Source organism: Bactrocera oleae, chromosome 3 (assembly GCF_042242935.1).
Source record: "Bactrocera oleae isolate idBacOlea1 chromosome 3, idBacOlea1, whole genome shotgun sequence".
NCBI classification, from domain to species: domain Eukaryota; kingdom Metazoa; phylum Arthropoda; class Insecta; order Diptera; family Tephritidae; genus Bactrocera; species Bactrocera oleae.
In genome coordinates this window covers 9338319-9360361 of record NC_091537.1, presented here as the reverse complement: position 1 = coordinate 9360361, position 22043 = coordinate 9338319, and the positions used below count along the sequence as shown (strand labels likewise).

Sequence of the window (22043 nt, the reverse complement as noted above, 5' to 3'; positions counted from 1 at the left end):
TTGTATGGGATGCATTGTGAAATGACAAAGTAATTACTCGTACGTAACCACAATTATATTTGTATTTTTTGCTAAGATATATGTACAAATGTGTGTGTGTATGAGTAAACGTGCGAAAATAAAAGCCAAATTTTATACATACAATATTTAGTGCGATAATGACACCGTGTACCTACATACAAGTACATATATGACAATACTAATATAGTTGGTATGTGGATACGTATGAGTTTCTGTGTTATACATACATATGTACTTATATAAAGTGTAATATTAAATTAAATAAAGTTATATATTTAGAAACTCACTTGCCATCTCCTTAGAACCTTAGCTCTTGCTGTCGCAAAATATATTTACACAATATTTAATGATTTTCATTGCACAAGCACTGATGAGATTTAAATGGAAAAAAACGATATAAAATGGCTCTTATTTGAACTAAATTATTAAACAATTAATAAATTTCTTTAACCTACACCATTTTCTTTCTTTTACAAAAAAAAATGTAACACATGTATTATATACAAATCAACACACTAAGGAATTAACCTTATTTTCCACCACTACAAGGTGTTTTAAATTGTAATGTACGAATTGGAAAATGGCAAACGAAAATTCAAATTATACTCCACTAGTACACTGCTTTTCAAACTTTCCATTACAAAAAAGAACGTCTGGAATGAAGCGGATGTTTCCTACAACGCCATCGGAAAACTATTGACTTACGAATACAGTAAATTACTGCACCGGAAATAAATTTTTCAATATAAACATGCACTGTGATATACAATACATGCATTTTAACATATGTATTAGCTTAATAATACAACATTAATCACTTAACAAACACGCACTACATCGGACGCGCCGCGATAGTCAAGCACCGCCGGAAGCGCAATTATTAAAGCATAATGAAGCATTTACGTTGCTGAATGAAACCTACTGTACATTAAACAAACACAATTCAAACACAGAAAGCCACTGAAAACGTTTTCTTTTATCTATTGCACTACAAAATGATAAAATGAGCTAAATTAACACGCAATAAAAGCGTCACCAGAAAGTAACTGTAAATTATAGATGGAAGAGGAAGCACTAAAGCACATACAACATGTATGCATTTGACAATGATTTTAAACTTATAAGTTCTTTTCTAAATTACATATATAAGTAAAATCTTTCTGTTTCACAAATTATTGAATCATGCAAAAACCCATGTTACATTGCAAACTTAATTTGAACTGTAATTAAAGTAAATATTTAAACAAAAATCTTGTTTATTAACGTACATTTCTACGTTTGCAACCTTGCGCTCAGTTCTTTTATTTACTAATGCTTGGCAGCACTGTGCGGTAAGAAATGTAATAGATTAGGACACGTAAGTTTTTTGTCAAAGTTGTCAAGTTCTAGAAAACAAATTCATTCAACATCTGTTCGCTCTAATATTAAATTACTTTGAAAAGCATTATTGTATTTGAATTATTGAAATTTGTTTAAAATAAAACCAATTGTAAAAATGACCGATCCGGGTCAATGGTATAGTCAACTACCCCGTTTCACACGCTACTGGCTAACATGTACGGTTGTGCTCAGTTTGCTAACCCGCTTCAACATATTACCAATGCACTTGGTATATCTACGTCGTGATGCAGTATTTGGAGATTTTCAGTTATGGCGTTGTGTTACAGCCCTATTTGTATACCCATTAACCTCATCGACTGGATTTCATTTTCTCATCAATTGCTACTTCATCTCACGTTATATAGCACAATTGGAGAAAGAGCAATTCGGACGAAGTCCAGCTGATTACTTATATATGCTACTAATAGTAGCTTTTCTAGCAAATGTTGGTGGTATGCTATTCAGTGTGAGTAATTCCTGATTCGATGGCGACGAAAAAACATGCTATAATCATTATTTTGATTTGTTGTAGGTATTTTTCCTTATGGACTTGCTGGTTGTTTCAACTACATACGTTTGGTGCCAACTAAATAAAGATGTCATTGTAAACTTTTGGTTTGGAACACGATTTAAGGCTGTCTATTTACCGTGGGTGTTGGCAGTTATGGAGCTGGTGTTCCAAGGGTAAGCGGGACACGTCTTTATAACTAAACTTAAATTTTGAATACATTTTATATATTTTTAGATCAATTGCATCACTTATTGGTATACTTATCGGACACTTTTATTACTTTTTCAAATTTCAATATCCACAAGAACTTGGTGGTAATGCATTTTTGGAGACACCAAACCTGCTGTAAGTATAAATTGCATAAATGTGATTTGCACAAGCACTCAAAAATAAAATTATTTTTCGACAGAAAACAATATGTACCAGATATAAGTGGTGGATTCAGTGGATTTGGTGAGCCACCAGCGAGTCGTGCGCCTCAACGCCCAGCAGCTGGAAATCCTGTCTTCGGTAACACTTGGGGTCGTGGCAATCAGTTAGGCCGTTAGCTGAAAAGAGGTAATGAAGTGGGATAATAATACTTATAAAACAACTTTATTAAAATTGGAGATAATTTTACGAAAAACTGGCTATGTATTTAACATTTGTGCGCCTACTCAGTTTATTTTTAAACTGTCTATAGTAATACAAACATTTTCGGTGTCTCATTTCTCCTGATATTATAACAATATGTGACATAAGTAAACACTCTTACTTCAGTATCATTATTTATACATTTAGGATAGATTTTGGTATGTCATGAAAATTCACGCAATTGTGATGGTATAGCTTTGTAAATAATATATAATAAAAGAACAAATCTATATAAATAACAATTTATTAAATTTGAAATACGAACAAATATTGGTATCAAAATATGTAGTCAATGCATATACGATCTTGTAATTTGCATATTTATTTGATATCGCAAAGCAGTGCAACGCCACGTAATATCCAGTGATCCGGCGGTTTCTGTGACTGCAGCCAAAGTGGTGTGATATAGTTGAGGTCAGTGCGATTAATTTTCTTATACACCGGACACTGGAGGCAAAGATAATATAACAAAGTTAGTGTATTGTAATTTATGTATTGTATTTAAATTATTTATTACTACGCCAACTTACCGTATATAATTTTGGATTTTTCGGCGCCACAGAATTTATTGCATATATATGTACAACCGGCAGTAGCACATACAGCACTTTGTTTGTCGCTTCAATCAATCTGGAGAGCTTACGATCCCAACCAGCGCCGTCTACAAATAAGCCCTCGACAAAGACACCTTCCTTAGGTGGCTTTTTACACTCTTCAATACCGACCTTTAGTACATCATTATGCATGGTAACCTGATCTAGGGCCCAACCTTGATGGGCACGTGCTACTTCTTGTTTCATAGCTGTTAGAAAACCTTGCGGATTGAAGAAGCCCGACATCCAGAATACAACCGGGCGACCCTATGTTTTTTGTTACATAAAATTCAAGGATTTATGACACATACATACACATATTTATTCAGACTACAGTTTCGTGCACTTACGCTGAAACACCAAGTGTGAAATTGTTGATTGCGTTCCAAGAGCTCAGTAAACCAGAAACCCAAACTGGACGACAACCAGCTGCCACGTTTCCACATTTCTGGCACACGCGCATTGAAAATATTATCCAAGGCATCGCGTAGTTGCTCACTCATAATAATGGTACCTTCGATGGCAAGTAGCAAGTCTTTCAGTGTAGTTCGTACCAGTATAATAATCTGTGAAATAGCGAAATACCATATTTATAGGCGTTCTTCTTACTAATTTTTATGGCGCATAAAATGCACTATAACTCCTTACCTTTTGCATACGATCAATTTCTTGTCTTAAAAATATATTCATTGAGCTCGTATGCCCCATTAGGCGTAGACGTTCTCGCACCTCATACAAATCATAGGGCGGAGGCATTTTACTTTGCATTTCACGTGTAGAACGAGCAACACGGTCTTCTCGAGTTTCTCCCGTACCACTTGAGGACTCTAAAAGGCAGATAAACATGATTAAATTTTTTATTTTGAGGTTAGGTTTTTTAAAACTAAACACAAAAAACTGTAATATCACCATTTACATTAACATTTTAAATTATACGTAAGTATGTATAATAAAGAAAAGAAACTATAACGCTTGACATTGTTCGTTAAATGAAGCTATTGGTAGATCCTCAGATATTTTTTTTCAGTACAAATATATATTTTCTGTAATGTATATTTCAATAACTTTTTTAAAATCTGTTCCCAATTCTTCCTCAATGCAAAAAACTGTTCTCAAAGAATGTTCTATCACTCCTGCATCAAATATAGCCACAGACCCTCAAAAGGTTGATAAGCGTGGCTCTTATTACTACTTACGAAACCTTTCGAATTTAATTTAAAACAGTCGAACTCACCCTTCGGCTGTATTGAAACGACAGTGTCCAAAATACTCCTCATCGTATTTGTCTGATAGGTAATCTCAGCATTTGAATGAAAACCGTACACTTGCGGTGGATCCAATAGAGGCATATCCTCAATCGCTTCTAAATATGATTCTTGTTCCTTGAAGCTGAATATTTTATAACCCTTGAAGAATTCAAATGTCGGTGCGAAGAGATTGTCATGGAACCAGACGCGTGCAAAAGTATTCAACAAGCGTTTATCATAATCGTCTGTAACACGACCGCCATATTGCACTTCGCCCAACATATAACGTACTGTAGTCCAACTTATACCCTTACCGGGCTCTAAATCGTCCAAATGATTCTGTACAAATAGACAGCTGGCATACCAATCGGCGAAATTAAATTCATACGGTATATTCCAACCCAATGGACCGAATTTGCGACGTTCTTGTACAACTGTATGCAGAAAGGAGATCGCAAAGACCAGTGGATGATAGAAGAGCGATTGCGAGTAGTCGAGAAAATCTTGTGACATATTGCCATAGGTACGTTTTAGGCCAGCACGTATACCCGCTGGTGGTTCATTGGTGAATTTAATGGACATCTGTAGCAGGGTGATTGAGAATTTGTCATGTGGTTCTGTGGTGATCCATACACGAAAACTCTCATTAAACGAGCCTGGTTCGGCTTTTTCCAATTCCAACAACTGCAAACACAGCTCGTTCATATACTCCAAACCCAAGTGACAATTCTGTAGTAACACCCAGCCGCCTTCTTGTAAACAATTTGCTACAAGTTTACGTGCGTGTATCTCCTGGCCTTGACCCATCGATATAGGGTAACATTTGAGTTCGTTTTTCTTAGCTAAAGACTCGATATTGGACGATGGATCAGAACCCATTGAAAGGAAGCAAACCAAAGGAGTTAACGGCTTACTCTCCAACAGCAATTCGTCAAAGTTCAAGACTACAGGTTCTGCGAAACGGTCACCCAAAGAGTAAGCGATATATTTGCGACTCTGCGCTATAGAACGATCTACACACCAGGATCGTATTAGTAAGAGTTTATGGAATGGCTGCAACGAATTATAACCATCAGGTATAGTCTCATTTTCTGGGCATTCTTTCTTGTACCAATTAAACCAACCGCGTTCGTTATTCGAAACTTTGGTTAGCACGTGCGCGAAGAGAGTCATTTTTGACAGTTGCACTAAATTTAACCACGTCTCATCGGTAATCCAACGAAACGGCACTGGTGGGCAATCATTCAAATTCAAGGCTGCGCCACCTTTTATGAAATTCTGAAATTCATCATAGCTCACATGATCTAATTGCCGATCGATATTTAGCGCCATCAAAAGCACAAACAAGAATTTATGCTGTTCGTATAGACCACGTGACTTGTAGCGATAGATTTCGAATGTCAAATACGAGATAATACGTTTTATGCGCTTAGTGGTGATGTGTGTCTTAGCCGAAAGATGCATGGAGGCATCGAAGCGCTCCAAAAATTGCACTAACGATGTCTGATACATATTATTCACCATTGCCATGCTACATACCAAGAAATACAAAACGCTGCCACGCGTTGCTACCGGTCGATATTCTTCGCGCGCCAGATTAATTTTCGACTCGGTTATTTTAGCGATTTCGATTTTCTCCTTTACATCTATAGCTGTATTTTTACTGGTGTTCAACACTTCGATCACCGTTACATCATCCAACAAGCTACCTTTTGTGGTGGATAGCTTATGCAGTAAATTGGCTTCCAACTCTTTCATCTTCTTCATATTGTTTGTCACCGTTTCCACCAACTCTTGACGCTCCTCCTCCAGCTCTTTACGTTCAGTCAAGATGACACGTCCTAGCAGCTGGTCCTCAAGACCTTTCATTGTCACCGTAAAGTCTATAATTGAGGTACGCGCTGAAACTTCGGGTGTGTACGAGGGATTCGGTAGTTTTGTCGTTATATAGCAACGGAAGGCTGCATTATAATCCACCTCTTTGTCGCCCACTTTGATTTTATATGTTGTGCCCACTTTCAATAGATTGCGATCCAAGACATTGTCCAAACTGGGATCCAGTTCCTCACCCACATCTTCAATAATCATTGGCAGACCCAAACTGATCGAATCTTCGACATGATTACGGAAATACTTGTGCGCCAGTGTGGTCACAATGAGGTTGTTATGTTTCTCCTTATTTTTAATCCAAGCTTTACCCTGTGACTGTGGATCAATCAGCAGTGGAAAGCGTACAGCCTTCGTAGCAATAATACCATTCTGCACTGACAGCTCATCTGAGGGCAATCCTTGTAAATTCCATTCACCGATTTGTGTACGATCCGTCAGACTTTCGATAATACTTAAGTTCGCCGATAATGGTATTAAACGTTCGCGTACTTCTTTTAACCATTGATATTGCAAATCAATACGATATTCTTGGTTGAATGGACCCGTGTATGATAGGAATGCAGTCAATATAATAGTGTCGCCCACAAGACGATCAGTTTCGTTTTTGAATTGTGAAATCTGTTCGGTCCAACGTATTTTTTCGCCAGCCAAACCGCTAATAAGCGCTGTTGCCGCATCCATTTTGTCTTGTACTTTCTTTGCCTCAGCCAACACTGCATCCTTCTTGGCGATGGCTTCGTTGAAACGTTGTTGCACCTCGGCTAGTTCACGCTCTTTAGCCGCGAACAATTCTTCTGCCTCTTGCAAATCGGTAGCAGCCTTTTGATATTTGGCCGTTTGTACGGCTAAATTCGCCTTTAAAGGCAATACTTCTTTGTTCACCTCAAAGTACTTAGCCATTGCAATGGTCCAGGACAGCAGACCAGCCACGTTACCACATGCTACTTTAGCGGCTTCAAATGTATACAAGCTATATGCGAAAAGAAGTTGTAAAAAAGCCAGATAATATTCCGAAAAGTTAAAATAAGAGTCAAAGTACATACTTATAATTAAAATAAGGCACTAGCAGATCCACCATTTCAGCATTAATTATGTCAGTGGGATAATCGACAATTTTCTTAAGAAAACTTGTATCGGACATAACCTTCAGCGATTCCTCCCAAGAGCTTTGCAGAAAGTTCTTTTCCAAGTCCGCTTTAATGGACTTTACTTTCTTACGGAATAATATGCACACCGCATCCATAATGAGCGTAATCAAATACGGTGGCTTGCCCAGTTTTCGTACAGTCGCAATATCGGCAGCTTTAATCGTCTGCATATAGTGGAGTTTTTCAGCGATTGGGTAAAGAGTATATTGTGGCAGCTACTTACCCGCAATGCTGCTTCGGCTTCCTCCAACGCCGGTCGTGCCTTTTCTAATTTAGCTTCAGCCACTTCCTTGTCGGCCGAAATTACTTTAACCAATTCGCCAGCTTGCGCCTTCTTTTCAGCCACCTGTACTTTAACAATTTCCGCCGCGGCTGTGGATTGTGCCACTGTCTCGAGCACTTCTTCTGCTTCCTCCGTCGCTATTACAATGACTTTGTTCATCTCAATCAACTCTTTTTTCAGCACGGATACAGCGGCACCCGCTTCATCCAGCTTATCCAAACCGGAACTCATACGATCGGACATTGTTATGATATTTACTTGCTTGTCCTTGTACAGTGTCTTGTAGCTTTGCAAAAAAGATATTAGCGACTTGGGTGTCACGAATGTGGTGCGGCGAAAACGTTCAAAATACGATATGCAAGCTTCTGATACCGTCTCATGTATCCAACTCATTAGGTCAATTAAATTCTCTTTAACCTCGAGTGCGCACACAATGGGGAAATCCTTCAAATAATGTCGCGATACAGCAACACGTGCATCTTCGGGCCATTTTTGGAACCAATCGATGACACAACCGGAAATGAGACCAGGGAATTTCAACGAACGTGCACGGAACTTCTCGCCAATCTATAAATAGCTCATAGTATTATTACTGCCATATAACACTTATCCATTCACTTACGGGTGAGAAGCATAACGCAATATGTAGATTGTAGCGTGCGCGTGATAAAAAGAAATCATAGAGATTGTCTTGTGTGGGAATGCGTTTCGGCGCAATCTTTTTCATAATTGGTATGATCTCACTGTAGATCTCATCTGTCATTAAAAAAAAACCAGACAATTTCGTGTGAGCTTACATGCACATATTTTATATGTAACTTACCCATTTCGTCCTTCGCAAAAAGGTTTGCAATTTCACCCGAACTCAATATATTGTTGATAAATTCGAGAAATCCTTCATCCTTAATTTCATTATCGGTAAATATGAATGTTATGCCACGTCCTTCTAAACCAGCTGTGCGGTATAAATATTTCAAGTCTTCAACCAGATTACCCGCATTATAGGCGCGTGTCAAGACGATTTGGAAGAATTTATAGTTTGCGATGAAAGATGATAAACGTGTCAAGCTTTGTTTGCCCGAACCGCCGACACCGACGAGCAGAGCATTACCCCTATCCAGGAGTGAGTTAATCATGAATAAGTAATAAGCTTAAGCGCAAGAGCATTGCAACTTACCTTGGCATGCTAAGTATTCTCGATACAATCATTAGATGGACCAAAGCATCGCGGAAGAATACCAAGTCCATGGTGAAGCCGCGCACATATTCATTGAATTGACTCATGTAGAAATGCACTTTCTGTTTTACAAAATCAAAGCTGAAAAAAGAAATGCGGAGTTGGACTTAGTTTTTCTGATACATGGACTTAGTCAAATCTCTACGTGAGTCGATCTCTATGTGAATCCTGACGTGTAGAGAAACACAGTTTCAAGTGTGGCAAAGCTAAACGAAAAATACTCAGACAGCTAAAGACCAAATAGGTGCTGCAATGGTTGATCGATCTTAATAAAAAGTTCTAGGTATAACTCTTGTTAAGTTTATTTCTCTACTGCCTGCTAAATATTAGCATACATTTTCTACCAATAGCCTACCTCGGTATTTCCTCATAAACTTTTGGCGGTTCCAGTGACACTTCAACCTCATCATCTTCAGCGGCATCGGGTGCATCCCGTAAGAAATCAACGAAAAACGTTTCTTCCTCTGGATAATTCGCCGCTATTTCTTCTGGTAGATTTTTTAACGCGTCACGCCTCATACAACTCTCAAACCACTCTTTGTCCTTGAACTCAGTAAAACGATCAGCAATAACACGTGTGCATTCGTGACACCATAATTTCAGCACCGTTTGCATATTTTCACATTCCTCCGCCTGAATTTTCAGCATACCCTCCCAGATACGTGAGAGATCACGCAAGTTGAATACATAATGAAAATTCGCCGGTGTCGGTAACATTTTGGCTTTGACATTTTGCCAGAATACACGTGTAAGCGGCACTAAATGTGGTATAATGTCAACGACTTCTTCATTGAAACGCGCCAAACAAAAATAGCCTTGTCCGATTTTATTGAATATCTGATCCATTGAATTGTTGCTGGGCAAGGTGCAATTGAAGATGGATAAGTGACGCTTCAAACGATTTGGTATATCATTACGACCACCACCTGGATGTATCATTGCTGCCAATAGCTGTATATCCATTATAGTCGAGAAATCACCTGAAATTCGTAGAATTAGAAGAGTTCAATGAAATTGTATATGATATTTCACTTGCTTACCAGGTTTCTCCAGCGAATAGAAACCGCCTTGTTCGATCATTTGGCGTACAATTTCATTGGTTATTTGATCGCCCCATTCATTGATGACCGGCATGTTTATATCATCGATAAAAACGGTCATGGAACGTTGCCCCGGCGGTCCGTAACTTGTGCCAACTCGCTTCTCCACATAGGACTCAATAATGCGCTATAAATGCAAGGCAAGAATCAAAATTTATCACCTACGGAATACTTAGTATAGAAGTATTGTGTACTAAAATTTTACGACCCCTGAAAAGTATTTCGAACCAAGGTAAACCACACTTGAAGGGTATATTGCCGGTTGGTTATGGCAGAGTACGTATACTGCTGAAACAATCTGGAAGCCCTGTGACGAAATGCCGATATAGACTTTTTGTTTAAAGGTATATAATGGTCCAATAAATTAAAATCATTATCGGTTCCATCGTTTGGTAAAGAGCTCGCCTAACATAACTAATCCCCTAAACTTGATAGTTTATAAAAGTGGAGTCCATAACTGCAATACATTACCTGATACATATTAGGTGTGGTTGCCGACGAAAAGTTAAATGATTTTGATAAATGTTGTTCGGGATCATAGTGGGCCATATAACCCTTAATCATCACCGTCTTGGCAGTACCTTGTTCACCGATCAGCAACACTTGTTTGCGTTGCTTGGCAATGTTATGCATCAGATAAGCGGTACGTACATTATCCACATTGGGTACTAAAATCGAGGCGAATTCCGGTACACTATCCTCAGGATAGACAAAATCCTCGACGCGTGTATTCCAATGCTGCCACATGCCTTGATCATCAACATAATATTCAAATATTGTTTCGTTCGGTTGACGCTTGGGCCACTCTGTAAAATGACGAGACATATTTTATACGACAAAATGACGTGTAAACTGAAGGATAGACTTACTCAGCTTTGAGGGATGCTTAACCAGAAACTCTTCAAATTTATCACGTTCTTTGATTTCCAGCACAGCGCCCAATGTCCACATTAAAGCGAACAGAAACATGCGTTCTAAAAATCGCTCGGTCCTATTACTACACTCCTCCAAGATACCATCCATTATTTCAAGCATTTGCTTAATATAAATAGCCTCCAGTATGCGCATTTTAGCCATCAATTTACTTTGCAGGAATGTGTGTGCATCATCGTATAACGCCGTGTAACAGCGTCGGTAAATCTCTGCCTCGGCGGAGGGTTGTCTGCGTACCCAAGCTGATTAGGGAAAAAACGATAACAATTCAGCAATAACGTAGAAAAGTACGTCGCCTCTTCAATACGTGTTTTGCTTTCTTACCTTCCATATAAACGGTCCATTTCAATACCGATGAACTCATAAATGTCATACCGACACGACTGACAGTGGCCGGTGACGCATTATCTACGTTATCTGGCTCGAATACCAATTTGGAATTATCCGCCATTTTTATACGATCACCATTAGCCAATGTCAATGTTTTATTATCGTCCAATACAGAGTTCAAGTTTTCTATCCACACCGCATCCACGGGACCATCTAGCACAATCCAACAATTTTGGTGTTTCGGTATTTTCAGCGAACGTCGCCAAAGTGTTGAGAAAATACCATCGGTCCAATCATTGGTGGCCACATCGAGACGTCCAAACATTTGTGGGGCAGTTATGGCCTATGGTAGGAGAAAAGTAATTATGTAAATAGATACGATTGGCCCACAAATTGTGGTAGAAGTTCAGATATTACCTTTGGATTCATTCGCATTTCCTTATGAGGCTGACCCATTTCCGTGAAGCATCTTAACATGGCATGAGTACAGCTCGTCTTGCCAGATCCCGTCGGACCCATCAACATCAAACCATGACGCACCAGTGATGTTTCATAAAGTTGCACGACTTTCAGATTCCATTCCGGATTATTGACATAACCCATTTCATCAGCGACCTTCACAATGGCACGCTGCAGATCTTTATAAGAAGCTTGCGTTAATTTTATGCCCGGAAACATATCATCAATCAGTGAGATGAATAGACCCTCGTCTTCATCTATCAATTTGGAAACATTCATGTCACGCAACACACGCATCACAATAGTCTCTTCCGTATCATTGGGATTGGCGCGCTTTTGTGCACCCAACGTACGTAATACTGATAAAATATTACGCAAACCGAAATCGTAATGCACTTGCTTGGAGAGCTGTTCTTCGCAAAGCTTGTAGAGCGTATAAAATTTGCGTGATAAAACTAAATTCTCCTTGAAACCACAACTGGCCAGCTTGACACGAATAATAATAGCACGATCCGGTACCATCATCGCGACTGAACGGAACATAATCTTCAAATTCTCTGGCAATTCTTGACGTCCCGCATAACCGGGATTCATTGTGATGAATAGACCAAATTCGGGATTAAGTGTAACCACATCACCATCACTAAATAAGAACCAGGCGCGCTTCTCTTTACGCGCCGTCAACACAATATAAATTTGCTGAGCTGCCACCGACAACACAGGTAATTCGATGCGATTGAACTCATCGAAACAGCCCCAAGAGCCCGATTGCGCCAGTCCTTTGTAAATGCGACCCAAACCACGGAAATCCATTTGATCTGAACAATTGAATACCACAACCAATTTGCCTAAAGCGCGACCCATATCCTTTGTTGTCTCAGTCTTGCCAGTTCCAGCAGGCCCAGCTGGAGCGCCACCCATTGACATACCTAAACGAAGGGTAAGATATTAGTAGTGTCTCGTTATTTCAATGATTTGAACAAGAATCTACCAATAGCCTGCGCCAAAGTTATATAACAGCGATCCGTTAATGGTGTAATTGCCAATCTTTCAGTTACGCCTAAATATTCATTTTGATATATGAAATTTACATCCGTTATACCGACTGTAATCTCGTCATTATCTTCGTGATAATAGAATCTCGCTTGTTTTTGCCACTCAAAATCGCCAGCCGACTTTACCCGCATTGTACATAAATCATCGAAAATGTCTCTGAAAAGAGAATGTATAAAAGAGTAACGGTAATGAAAATAATCACAACAGCTCCTACAACAGTAATTTCTACATAACTGTGACGGGGACATATTAAGTCGATCAGAGACTCCCAAATCAGCATAATTCTTTAAATATATTTGGGCAATGTTTTATGAAACTAACCTCTTTAGTTTAGTCGGCGCAATGTTAGAAAGGTTCTAGCCAATGTTAAATCTTTGGTTCAAGGCTAACTGATCTAAAACCTGTTTACCTCAAGATGCTTAAATAATAAAAACTCAAATAAAATAACTACCTCTGATGTACATGAATTGTGACCATCGTCTCAAACCGTACACGATCCAGTTTTGTTAAGTCCTTCACAGTCAAGTCGATAAAATAGTTAAGCAAGTTGAGGAATTTCGCATTCGTACGCTTCATAATAATACGATCAGTGCGACATTTACGTAGGGCATATTCAGAGTCACGTGTCCAAAGTAATTGTACGCCCAGGAGACCAGCTTGTCCGCAGAATGCAGGAAACTCTTCTACAAAAAGGAATTCCGGATCGTTGAGACTCTGCGCCATGTTAGCCAATATGGAGCGTATAGTGTCTTGCATTTCTTTCAAGAGTTTACCGAGCCACACTTCAACACTGCCACTACATGCGACTGCGGTTTCGAATGGTACCTTCTCGTTATTCATCGAGTTCATGGCGATCATAACGTCATTTGTTTTCTCTTGGAAGTCAACCTGTTGCATATGTGAGATATTTAATTATAGATTCAAAAAAAAAAAAACAACATTGAAGTTGGTAAGCCACTTACCGTTGCTATAGCGTCGAATATACTAAGCAAGTGTGGCTGTATAGTTGTCGGGTCGGAAGCTTGTCCGAGTATCTCGAGCAATACCGGATCCGAAATGAAGAAGAAACGTGGAAATAGCAAACGTTTGGATTCCAAATAACCTAGAGCAAGTATATTATTAAAGTTATATCGAAACTATATAGCTTGGAGGTGCATGCTATAGTTTTACCCGTCAATGATTTCTGGCACGTCTCCAGCTGATCCAACAGCCATGTAAGGCTCGTGGCCAAAGTGTCGTCGCCAGTGCAACACTCCACGGCATTTGGTATTTCGCGAGCTCTATACATAATCTTGACATAATTTTTGTCAATATTTGTGAAGCGTTTTGCCTCCAATGGTAATTGCTTAGAAATATCACCACCAACAAATACCGCTTCCAAGTAAATCCATAAATTCTGTGTCATAAGCCATTTCTCTAGAATCTCACCGGTGTTCACCAATTTCGATAACCATAGTTGTATGTCTTTTTTGAACGGTGCATTGTAACGGTTCGAAGCTAACGAATTCATCACCATTAAACTATCCTCCAGTGAGGCAATAATATCTAATGTTTCCTGACCCTTCAATACAAGTTCACCACGATTCTTGAAATGACCCAATTGCAAATTGACCACAGACCAATCGCTGATAACTTGTTTCAATTTCGCTTCAATATCCAATTCCTTACTGGCGCCCACACAAATGTCCTCCACGTCGTCCTTATACTTTAAGATGGGTGCCTCCAACAGTTTGCCGAGCGTGAATTTAGCGCTGGTCGGGTCAAAGTCAGTCTTGAGCAGTGCATTAAGTCGCACCCAATGACGCTCCTTCATTGCCTTGTTGGTCATCAATTCGAGCAGTGGGCATGTCTCATTGAAGTCGTCGATTTTGTTTTTCAAATCAATAAATGCCGGCCACGACTGCATGCCTTTGGGTAATTTGCGGCATCTGCATTGAAAGAGGGTTTGAATAAAAGAAAATTTAAGTGGTGTGATTGTCTCAAAAATTACATCGACACTGATAACATAGTGACTAATCGAGTTCTAATAGTTCACAAATTGCTTTATGCCGAAAGCTTGAACAAATATTTCGAACTTTTAACAATAGCGGCATACCTCACTTGGAAATCGGCCAACTCGGCACTGATCCTTTCAATATCCACCTCAGACCATGGCATTTCATAATAATCGGCAATCGTCTTCAGCACTTGAATATACAGCGAGTACAGTCGATTCAAATAGTTAAATTCACGTTTACGTTGATGCAACAATGGATAATCCGTGATTGGCAAACCAAAAAGCTTTTCACCACTGTTATACATTTCATATTTACGCCACAATTCATCAAATTGACCTTGAAAGAGAAATACACGATCACTGGCCTCTTTCGCCGAAATGCCCTCCACCATGGGACCGTTCGCTTCGAAATCGATATTGAATTGTTCGAATTCTTTGACAAACTGCGCAATACCCTCGTTCAGCTCGCGCAGCAGTGGGCCCTCCATGTCCGAGATACGTTGTGAGGTTTTCTTAGCCTACAGCAGGAAATTTGTGTATGATATGAAAATTATTTTATTATCGAATCGAGCAAGTGACGAACTATACGCACATTTTCCAACATTTTATTAAAAGCCAACTGTAAACTATCCACCTTATCGTAATCATCTTTGGGTATAAATATATTGTACTGCGCGAAGAGCGCGTAAGTGTCGATAATCAAGCTTAGATTCATATCCATGCTGGAATTGATTTTTTTTTTGGAGAAAAAATTAATAGGTCTACGAAGACGCTTTGTAGCTTACGTTATGAAGTTATCGCGTATCTTCTCTAAACAATTCATCGCCTGTCGCACGTCGTCCAAATCGTTTATGGGTTTACTAAGTATAATCTCCATTTCGGTAATGAAATCCACCATTTCATCTAACTGTTTCTTGTACTGCGCACTCAGCAATTGGCCCAACATGACTTTCCATTTCTTGGACTCTTCCACATACTTTGCAATGGCCTTCTCTGTTAAATAGTCAAAAATAGTTAACTCAACGTTTCAATTTAAAAAAAATTCCTGAAAGCATTATGTACCCATGCGTATCTCAATAGGTCCAATCACTTTATTCGCCCGCATCTCCTCCAAATCAGTTGTAATGTTGTCATAGTAGATAAATTTATCACGTATATCGACCGTTAACGGATTGGTATCGACAAACCGTTGTATAATCTGTTCGCGGTCTTCACTCCATAAATATTTAAATTTATTAAAGGTTTCCTAAAACGACGTACACATTAAAAGTTTCATCTTATCAGCCGTTCACTGCTGCTTCTTTAGAAACCTACCAATAAGAATTCATCCACATCGTGTTTGTACAGCAATAACCCGTTAGCTAGATTTGTTATGGCGCGTATAATGTCCTTGTGATCGACAACATAACGGAAATAGGAACGCTCATAACGATTCTCATCTACGGTGGTAAGCACATTAATAAATAATTATATATTGACATACTAAATCCGGCAAACTTACCGACAGTAACACGTCTCATGCGTCGTTCCAGTGTCTTCGCTTGACGACCCCAAGTCGAAATAAAATAATTAATTTCTGTACACACCTGTATCGCAGTATGGAAATGAGTTTGCATCAATTCTAAGCTGGGATCAATCGCACAGCCCAACTCCAAATCAATATCCATATTTGTATAGAGTATCGGTTTCATCGGATCGGTGCGCCAGTTCGTTCTATAGCAGAATATAAATATTTACATATGTATGGTGATGGTTATATAAAAAAGTAGAGATATAGCTAACTAAAAAGAATATGTTCGTCTTATTATTGGAACCTTTAGGTTAACATCCATTATCATAACCTTAGCGATCAAATCTAAAAAGTTTAGCGATTGGTTAGTCAAAAGCAAGATCGAACCGCGTATACTCAGCGCTTTTACTGCAAAAGTACATGTTTTCAAAATTTTACCTCAATATTTTATGTCGCACAAAATCCAAAGATCGTTTGGAACATTGCACCAATGCTAAAATCATTTTAGAATTGTAATATGAAAATAGATCCATGCAATCGTTACGTAAATGATTCAGTTCATAACGTATGCCTTCGTAATTTCTCATTTGTAAGCCTTTTAATGCTTCGTCCGGTACTAAATAGATGGTGCGATATATTTTTTGAAACTGTATCCAATCCCATTTATCAATTGGATAATTTCCTTCAACGCGCCAATTATTGTCATTAATTTTCTCCAATGGTAATTGATATACACGTCGACCCTTCGAGTCTAATGGACCGAAATCTAATAGGTCTACAAACATGTTAACTAGATCGATAACGGCACGTTCAATACAAACTGAGCTACGCTCGATAATAGATTCTGAAAAGAGTGAAATCGGTTTGAAAAAAAGGCTGCTGACTGTACTCGTGTGTAACATACCCAATTCAGCACGCAATTTATTGCTCATATCAAGATATTTCTCCGATGTGATTGGCTCTTCCGGTTGGTAAACATATAAGAAGTCCGTCAAATTCTCCATTTCGCGGAGTACGCGTGTTTTTTCTATATTCACCACAGTGCGGTAGAATGTTTCAACTTCGTCGACTTTCTGTAAAGATACGGTATTTCAATGAAATACTCGTATACGGTAAAAACTAACTTGCTTACATCATCCAGTTCCTGCACAAAGTCTTCTAGATTTTCAGAAATCCACGTGATTGAGGTCAAAGCCGGCTTCATCAACAATGCAATTTCTTGTAGGCGGAAGCGCATAATGTTAATGAAAATAGCCGAAATCGATTGTCGAAACTGATCATAACGCCGCATAATTTCCTTTAACTGAACGGCGGGGTCCAGTATACGATCTTTACAGTAGGTTACCACGCTGGCAATATTCGGAACCTCTGAATAGTTACAACATTATAAATATGTGTTAGCTTATAACAATAATATCATTACCCAATTTCAGCTTCCACATCCATTCTGTCTCTTTAATCAGCTGTCTGATTGCCGGATCCAAATTAACTGTATATTGCGCCATTTCTTTGTGACATAATAAAATGGGCGCATTCAACAAGCAACGCACCTCCTCACAGTAATCATACCAAGCCTTGTGGTAAGTCATCTCATAATGACATATTATACCATTCATGTAATTGTAATAGCGCACTGTGCGTTGAGCCTTCTTATGCGCCAATACACACTGTCGATACTTTAGCACTTTCATTGGTTCATCGATCTTTTTGAAAATGGAGCGTATCCAAGTGATACGCCCTGCGACTGGTGGCATATTTCGCGCTATAAATGGGTTACCACGCTCCTCATTGTAGCTAAACAAGCAGAAGGTATTAGTGAAACTAGTGGGTGAAGAGATCTAGCAACTTACACATCCTTAAGCACAAACATCTCCTTTTCCAGCATCTCGGCAACTTCCAAGTAACGTCGATCCAAGCATAAACATTCCAAGCCCAGACGTTCGAAACGTTGCAGTATTAATATGACAGATTCGGCAATCGGTACGTCAGCGATTTGTTGTTTTACGAATTGTTGCATGCCCACTTCCGCTTGTTCGACCTCCTTAACAAATACTTCATAGTCTTTATTGAAAATCTCTATGCGATAGTCGAGTGGATCATACGGCTTCGAAGCGATCGTGCTGCGTGCGCCCTTTATCTGTGCATTGAATTTCTCCATGCCGCTGATGGTGATGACGTCCAGCACAGAGTAGATTATCTCAGTATTAAATATGTCTCTGATCTGTGTAGAAAATGGTAGTATATATATATATAAATAACTCCAAGCTATGTATAAATGCACCTTTTCCAAACGTGCTTGAAACTTTTCCAAACAAGTGAATATGTAGACCTTCGAGACAACCCAGGGGTTTTCATTGGCGAATGCCATATCTTCAACAGTTTGCAAATAAATCGACTTATAGTACTCCATAATCTCATTACATTTATTTATTTTTGCTATAACGCCTTGCGGTTCTAAGTTCCAGAGCAGCCTGCGACCGCTGTCGGTCAGATATCTGCGACTCGTTAAGGTGATTTGATTGGAAATCTTCACAAAAAGACCAGTAACATTACTGGGTGTGTTGAAATAATGTGCCGTCTTAGAGACATTACGTATGGCCACCATCAGACCCGGTAAGCTGCTAATAATTTCGTCTGGTGCAGATCTATGTAAAGTAGGCACCCAACTGTAAACCCGAAACTCATGCAATAAAACACATTCAACTTTTACCTATACAGAGGATCCCAAAACTTTTGTAGTGATGATATATAGCGCACGTTGTCTTTGGCTTCGTTTAACACCAAAGTTACCTGGTTGTCGATCTCAGCCCATTTCTAGGGTGTAAAATTTCATAAAGAATGTATAAGTATACACTATGTACATTATAGACGCACCTTCAAGAGTTTCGACGAACGTGATAATATCAAACACTGTTTGTGATTGTTAAACGCACGCGAAGATACAAACTCCATAATGGAGGTGTAACGCGCCAATTGTCGTCGCCAGTTAACTAACATTTGTAAGGGTCCCACATCCGGTGGATCGCGTAGTATTTGCTTGCCTTCCACCAAAATTCCTTGAATTTGTCGCAACCATTGCGCAAAATAACGCTCGACCAAGCGTACACGTCCCACATCTTTGGCGCTGGCCTCAATTTGAAACTTCACCAAAAGTAGACCTTTGAAGAGTTCATGCGAGACCTCGAAGTTGACGCGTGTCGAGACAATTGCCTCCGATGATTGCAAAAAGGTATTATACATATTGAGTATATGAAAGAATTTGCGCTTTTGCTCTGGTTCGGCAACACCAAAATCCGTTACCACCTCTAACGAGGCAGTCAAAACTCGTTTCATAAACTCCTTAATCACATACAGACAATTGCCGTCTTCGGTTACCCAACGGAACATTGCTACATCATCAGAGACAGTGCGATTCTCTATGGTTTTATTGTTGTTATTGCGATAAACAATTACCCAAGCACCCTTCATTTTAACATAATCGCTTTTTAAACAAACGGCACGCTTGACATCGGCGTACTTCAGCTTCTCTTGGTAACGTCCCGATTCGGGTGGGTAACCTTTTTGTGTGGCATAAGTGATCATGCATGCACGTGGTCCTTTATCTTCGAAAATACCACCTAATAATTCAACAAACGCCTGATCATCTACCAAACCCATTATTAGTTCATCCATATCTGTATTCAATAAGTCGGCTGCGATCTCGATTACATAACGCTGGTTGGCACCCAAAGCTGAGATGCGCTGTTGACGGTATTCCCTAAGTAATTGCGTTCGCTTTCTCTCATGCTCCTCACGTTCATGGTCTGTAACACTAAGTCTTCGCGCTGTGTGCTTTTGTATGGTACGCGATACGCCAAGAAGTTTTCCCAGACGTACGGCATTTTTTTCGCCGGAATCCATATTACGTGATTGTTTACTTCGTAGCTGATTGCAATTCTTAGTTATGAATCATAAATTCAATAAGAAATATCAAAAGAAAAAAATGCGTCCGATCCGTATGAAAAATCTTTTTCAAATGATTTTTTCCATTTGACGTGAAAATTAATCGACTCAGTGCAAAGTCTACAAGAAATTATTGCTAATTTTGTGATGCGAAGTTAACGTGTATTTATCTGTACCGAATGGGTTCTGGGTTTCGATAACTGTATTTGAAATGAATTATTAAAGTAACCGACGCAACTGCTTTTCAAGCCCATCAAGGCTAGGATAGATGTGTATAGAGTCAGTGGCCAACTCATCTCTTGGAACGATGTGTTTTTCCGCGTTTCTTTATTAATAACATCAAACACTTAGTACGATCATAGCCTAGATGTACAAGGCTGGTGTGCCATTGTCGCATATTCCATATGTAGTGTCACGCTATCAGTCGACAAGAGGCAGCTCCGTCTGCTCTTTAAGCTGACAGATAAATTTTATAAATAGTTTATTCTGGTTAGGATTACACTCATTCGATAAATCTCTGTCGTTAATAGGCTATATTAGAAGTGTTTTTTTCGATTAGCTGCTTTAGCAGTATTTGCAAGAAACTGTGTTCTGGCTGATCTTATGTTAAGCTTCTTCAGGTACTAGACCAGACGTTTGTCTTATAAGTTGGAATGTTTCTTTTGCTTTATATAGACTTGAACTATTTTATGAAGAGGGTTATTCAGCTTATAGAAAATAAGTCAGAAATATTGGCGAGATAAACGTTTAAATTTCGGTCCATGATCTTCATTGTCATAGAGTTTTTAGCATGTGAGTTTAAAGACATTTTATCGGAGGAATGAGTTAATTTCAAATTTCAGTAGTTCAAAAAATAGTAAGAGACAGGCAAATTGTTTAATTTAAATAAGTTATAAAATCTGACACCTAAAATCAGATAGTTCGTGGTCCAAAAACACACCATGATTGACCGTTGCGAACGCTGTAAGCAGCATTTCGATTATTTATCTAAAGACTTAAGGTCTCATGTGCTGTGGTAGAGTTGTCTTTTCGGAAGCCGTCTTTAAGCTTTGCTGGATTCAGATGCTTCTCAATAGCTCAAGCTACTAGGGAAGGCAGATATAACTTGTGGATTTGTGAGATTTCAGGTTATTTTAAAGCGTCTAGTGACAGACTAGTTCTTGGTGACAACGAATAAATAAACTTTGACAGATCGCACATAATGCTCTCAGAGAGTAATCACTGTGACGAAAAATGAGCTTATATATAATTTGAGATTTTGGAATGGTATATTAAGTTTGACACAAAGTTTGTAACACCTAGAAGGAAACGTCAGAGACCGTATTAAATATATAGTACATACATAAATTCTCAGCGTGACGAGCTAAGTCGATTTAGCCATGCCCGTCTGTCTGTATATACGTGAACTGTTCGCTCAATTTTTTAAATATCGAGCTAAAATTTTGCATACGTCCTTTCCTTTATAAGATACTGCTCATTTGTCGGAACCGTCGATATCGGACAACTATAGCATATAGCTGCCATACTAACTGACCAATCAAAATCAAGTTTTTGTATGGAAAACTTTTTTATTTCACAAGATATCTTCACAAATTTAAAACTTTTATATTTGTGAAAAGTATTCTAGCTTCGGTGCAATCGTAGTTAACGTTTCTTTATGTTTTACTTACCTAATTACGCTCGTGATTGTTAATTCGCGTCTATCATAAAATTGTAGCTGCTTTATGGGTTGTGGGTTTTTGTTTTATAACAACGAAAAAATCAAAACTACAAA

The 22043-nt window shown here is 38.8% G+C and overlaps 2 protein-coding genes across 2 annotated transcripts; one reads left to right on the top strand and one right to left on the bottom strand.

Moving 5' to 3' along the window:
- The first annotated feature begins 1385 nt into the window (after positions 1-1385).
- Positions 1386-2787, top strand: Der-1 (derlin 1). The gene is made up of 4 exons (XM_014234129.3): positions 1386-1867; positions 1934-2085; positions 2147-2257; positions 2322-2787. Exons 1-4 carry the CDS (start codon positions 1517-1519, stop codon positions 2458-2460), a joined length of 753 nt encoding a protein of 250 aa, XP_014089604.1. The 5' UTR covers positions 1386-1516; the 3' UTR covers positions 2461-2787.
- kl-3 (dynein heavy chain 8, axonemal kl-3) lies at positions 2774-20337 on the bottom strand. The gene is made up of 34 exons (XM_014234128.3): positions 19202-20337; positions 19038-19141; positions 18609-18972; positions 18178-18548; positions 17751-18121; positions 17460-17695; positions 17232-17400; positions 16766-17171; positions 16319-16530; positions 16132-16256; positions 15880-16063; positions 15603-15810; positions 15410-15539; positions 14917-15335; positions 13992-14749; positions 13784-13923; positions 13273-13709; positions 12757-12977; positions 11724-12694; positions 11301-11649; positions 10913-11218; positions 10515-10849; positions 9984-10170; positions 9299-9923; positions 8884-9024; positions 8530-8819; positions 8329-8462; positions 7647-8273; positions 7319-7587; positions 4373-7245; positions 3787-3965; positions 3489-3704; positions 3076-3405; positions 2774-2992 (listed from the first exon to the last, which is right to left on the bottom strand). Exons 1-34 carry the CDS (start codon positions 20225-20227, stop codon positions 2867-2869), a joined length of 13839 nt encoding a protein of 4612 aa, XP_014089603.3. The 5' UTR covers positions 20228-20337; the 3' UTR covers positions 2774-2866.
- Positions 20338-22043: the final 1706 nt, after the last annotated feature.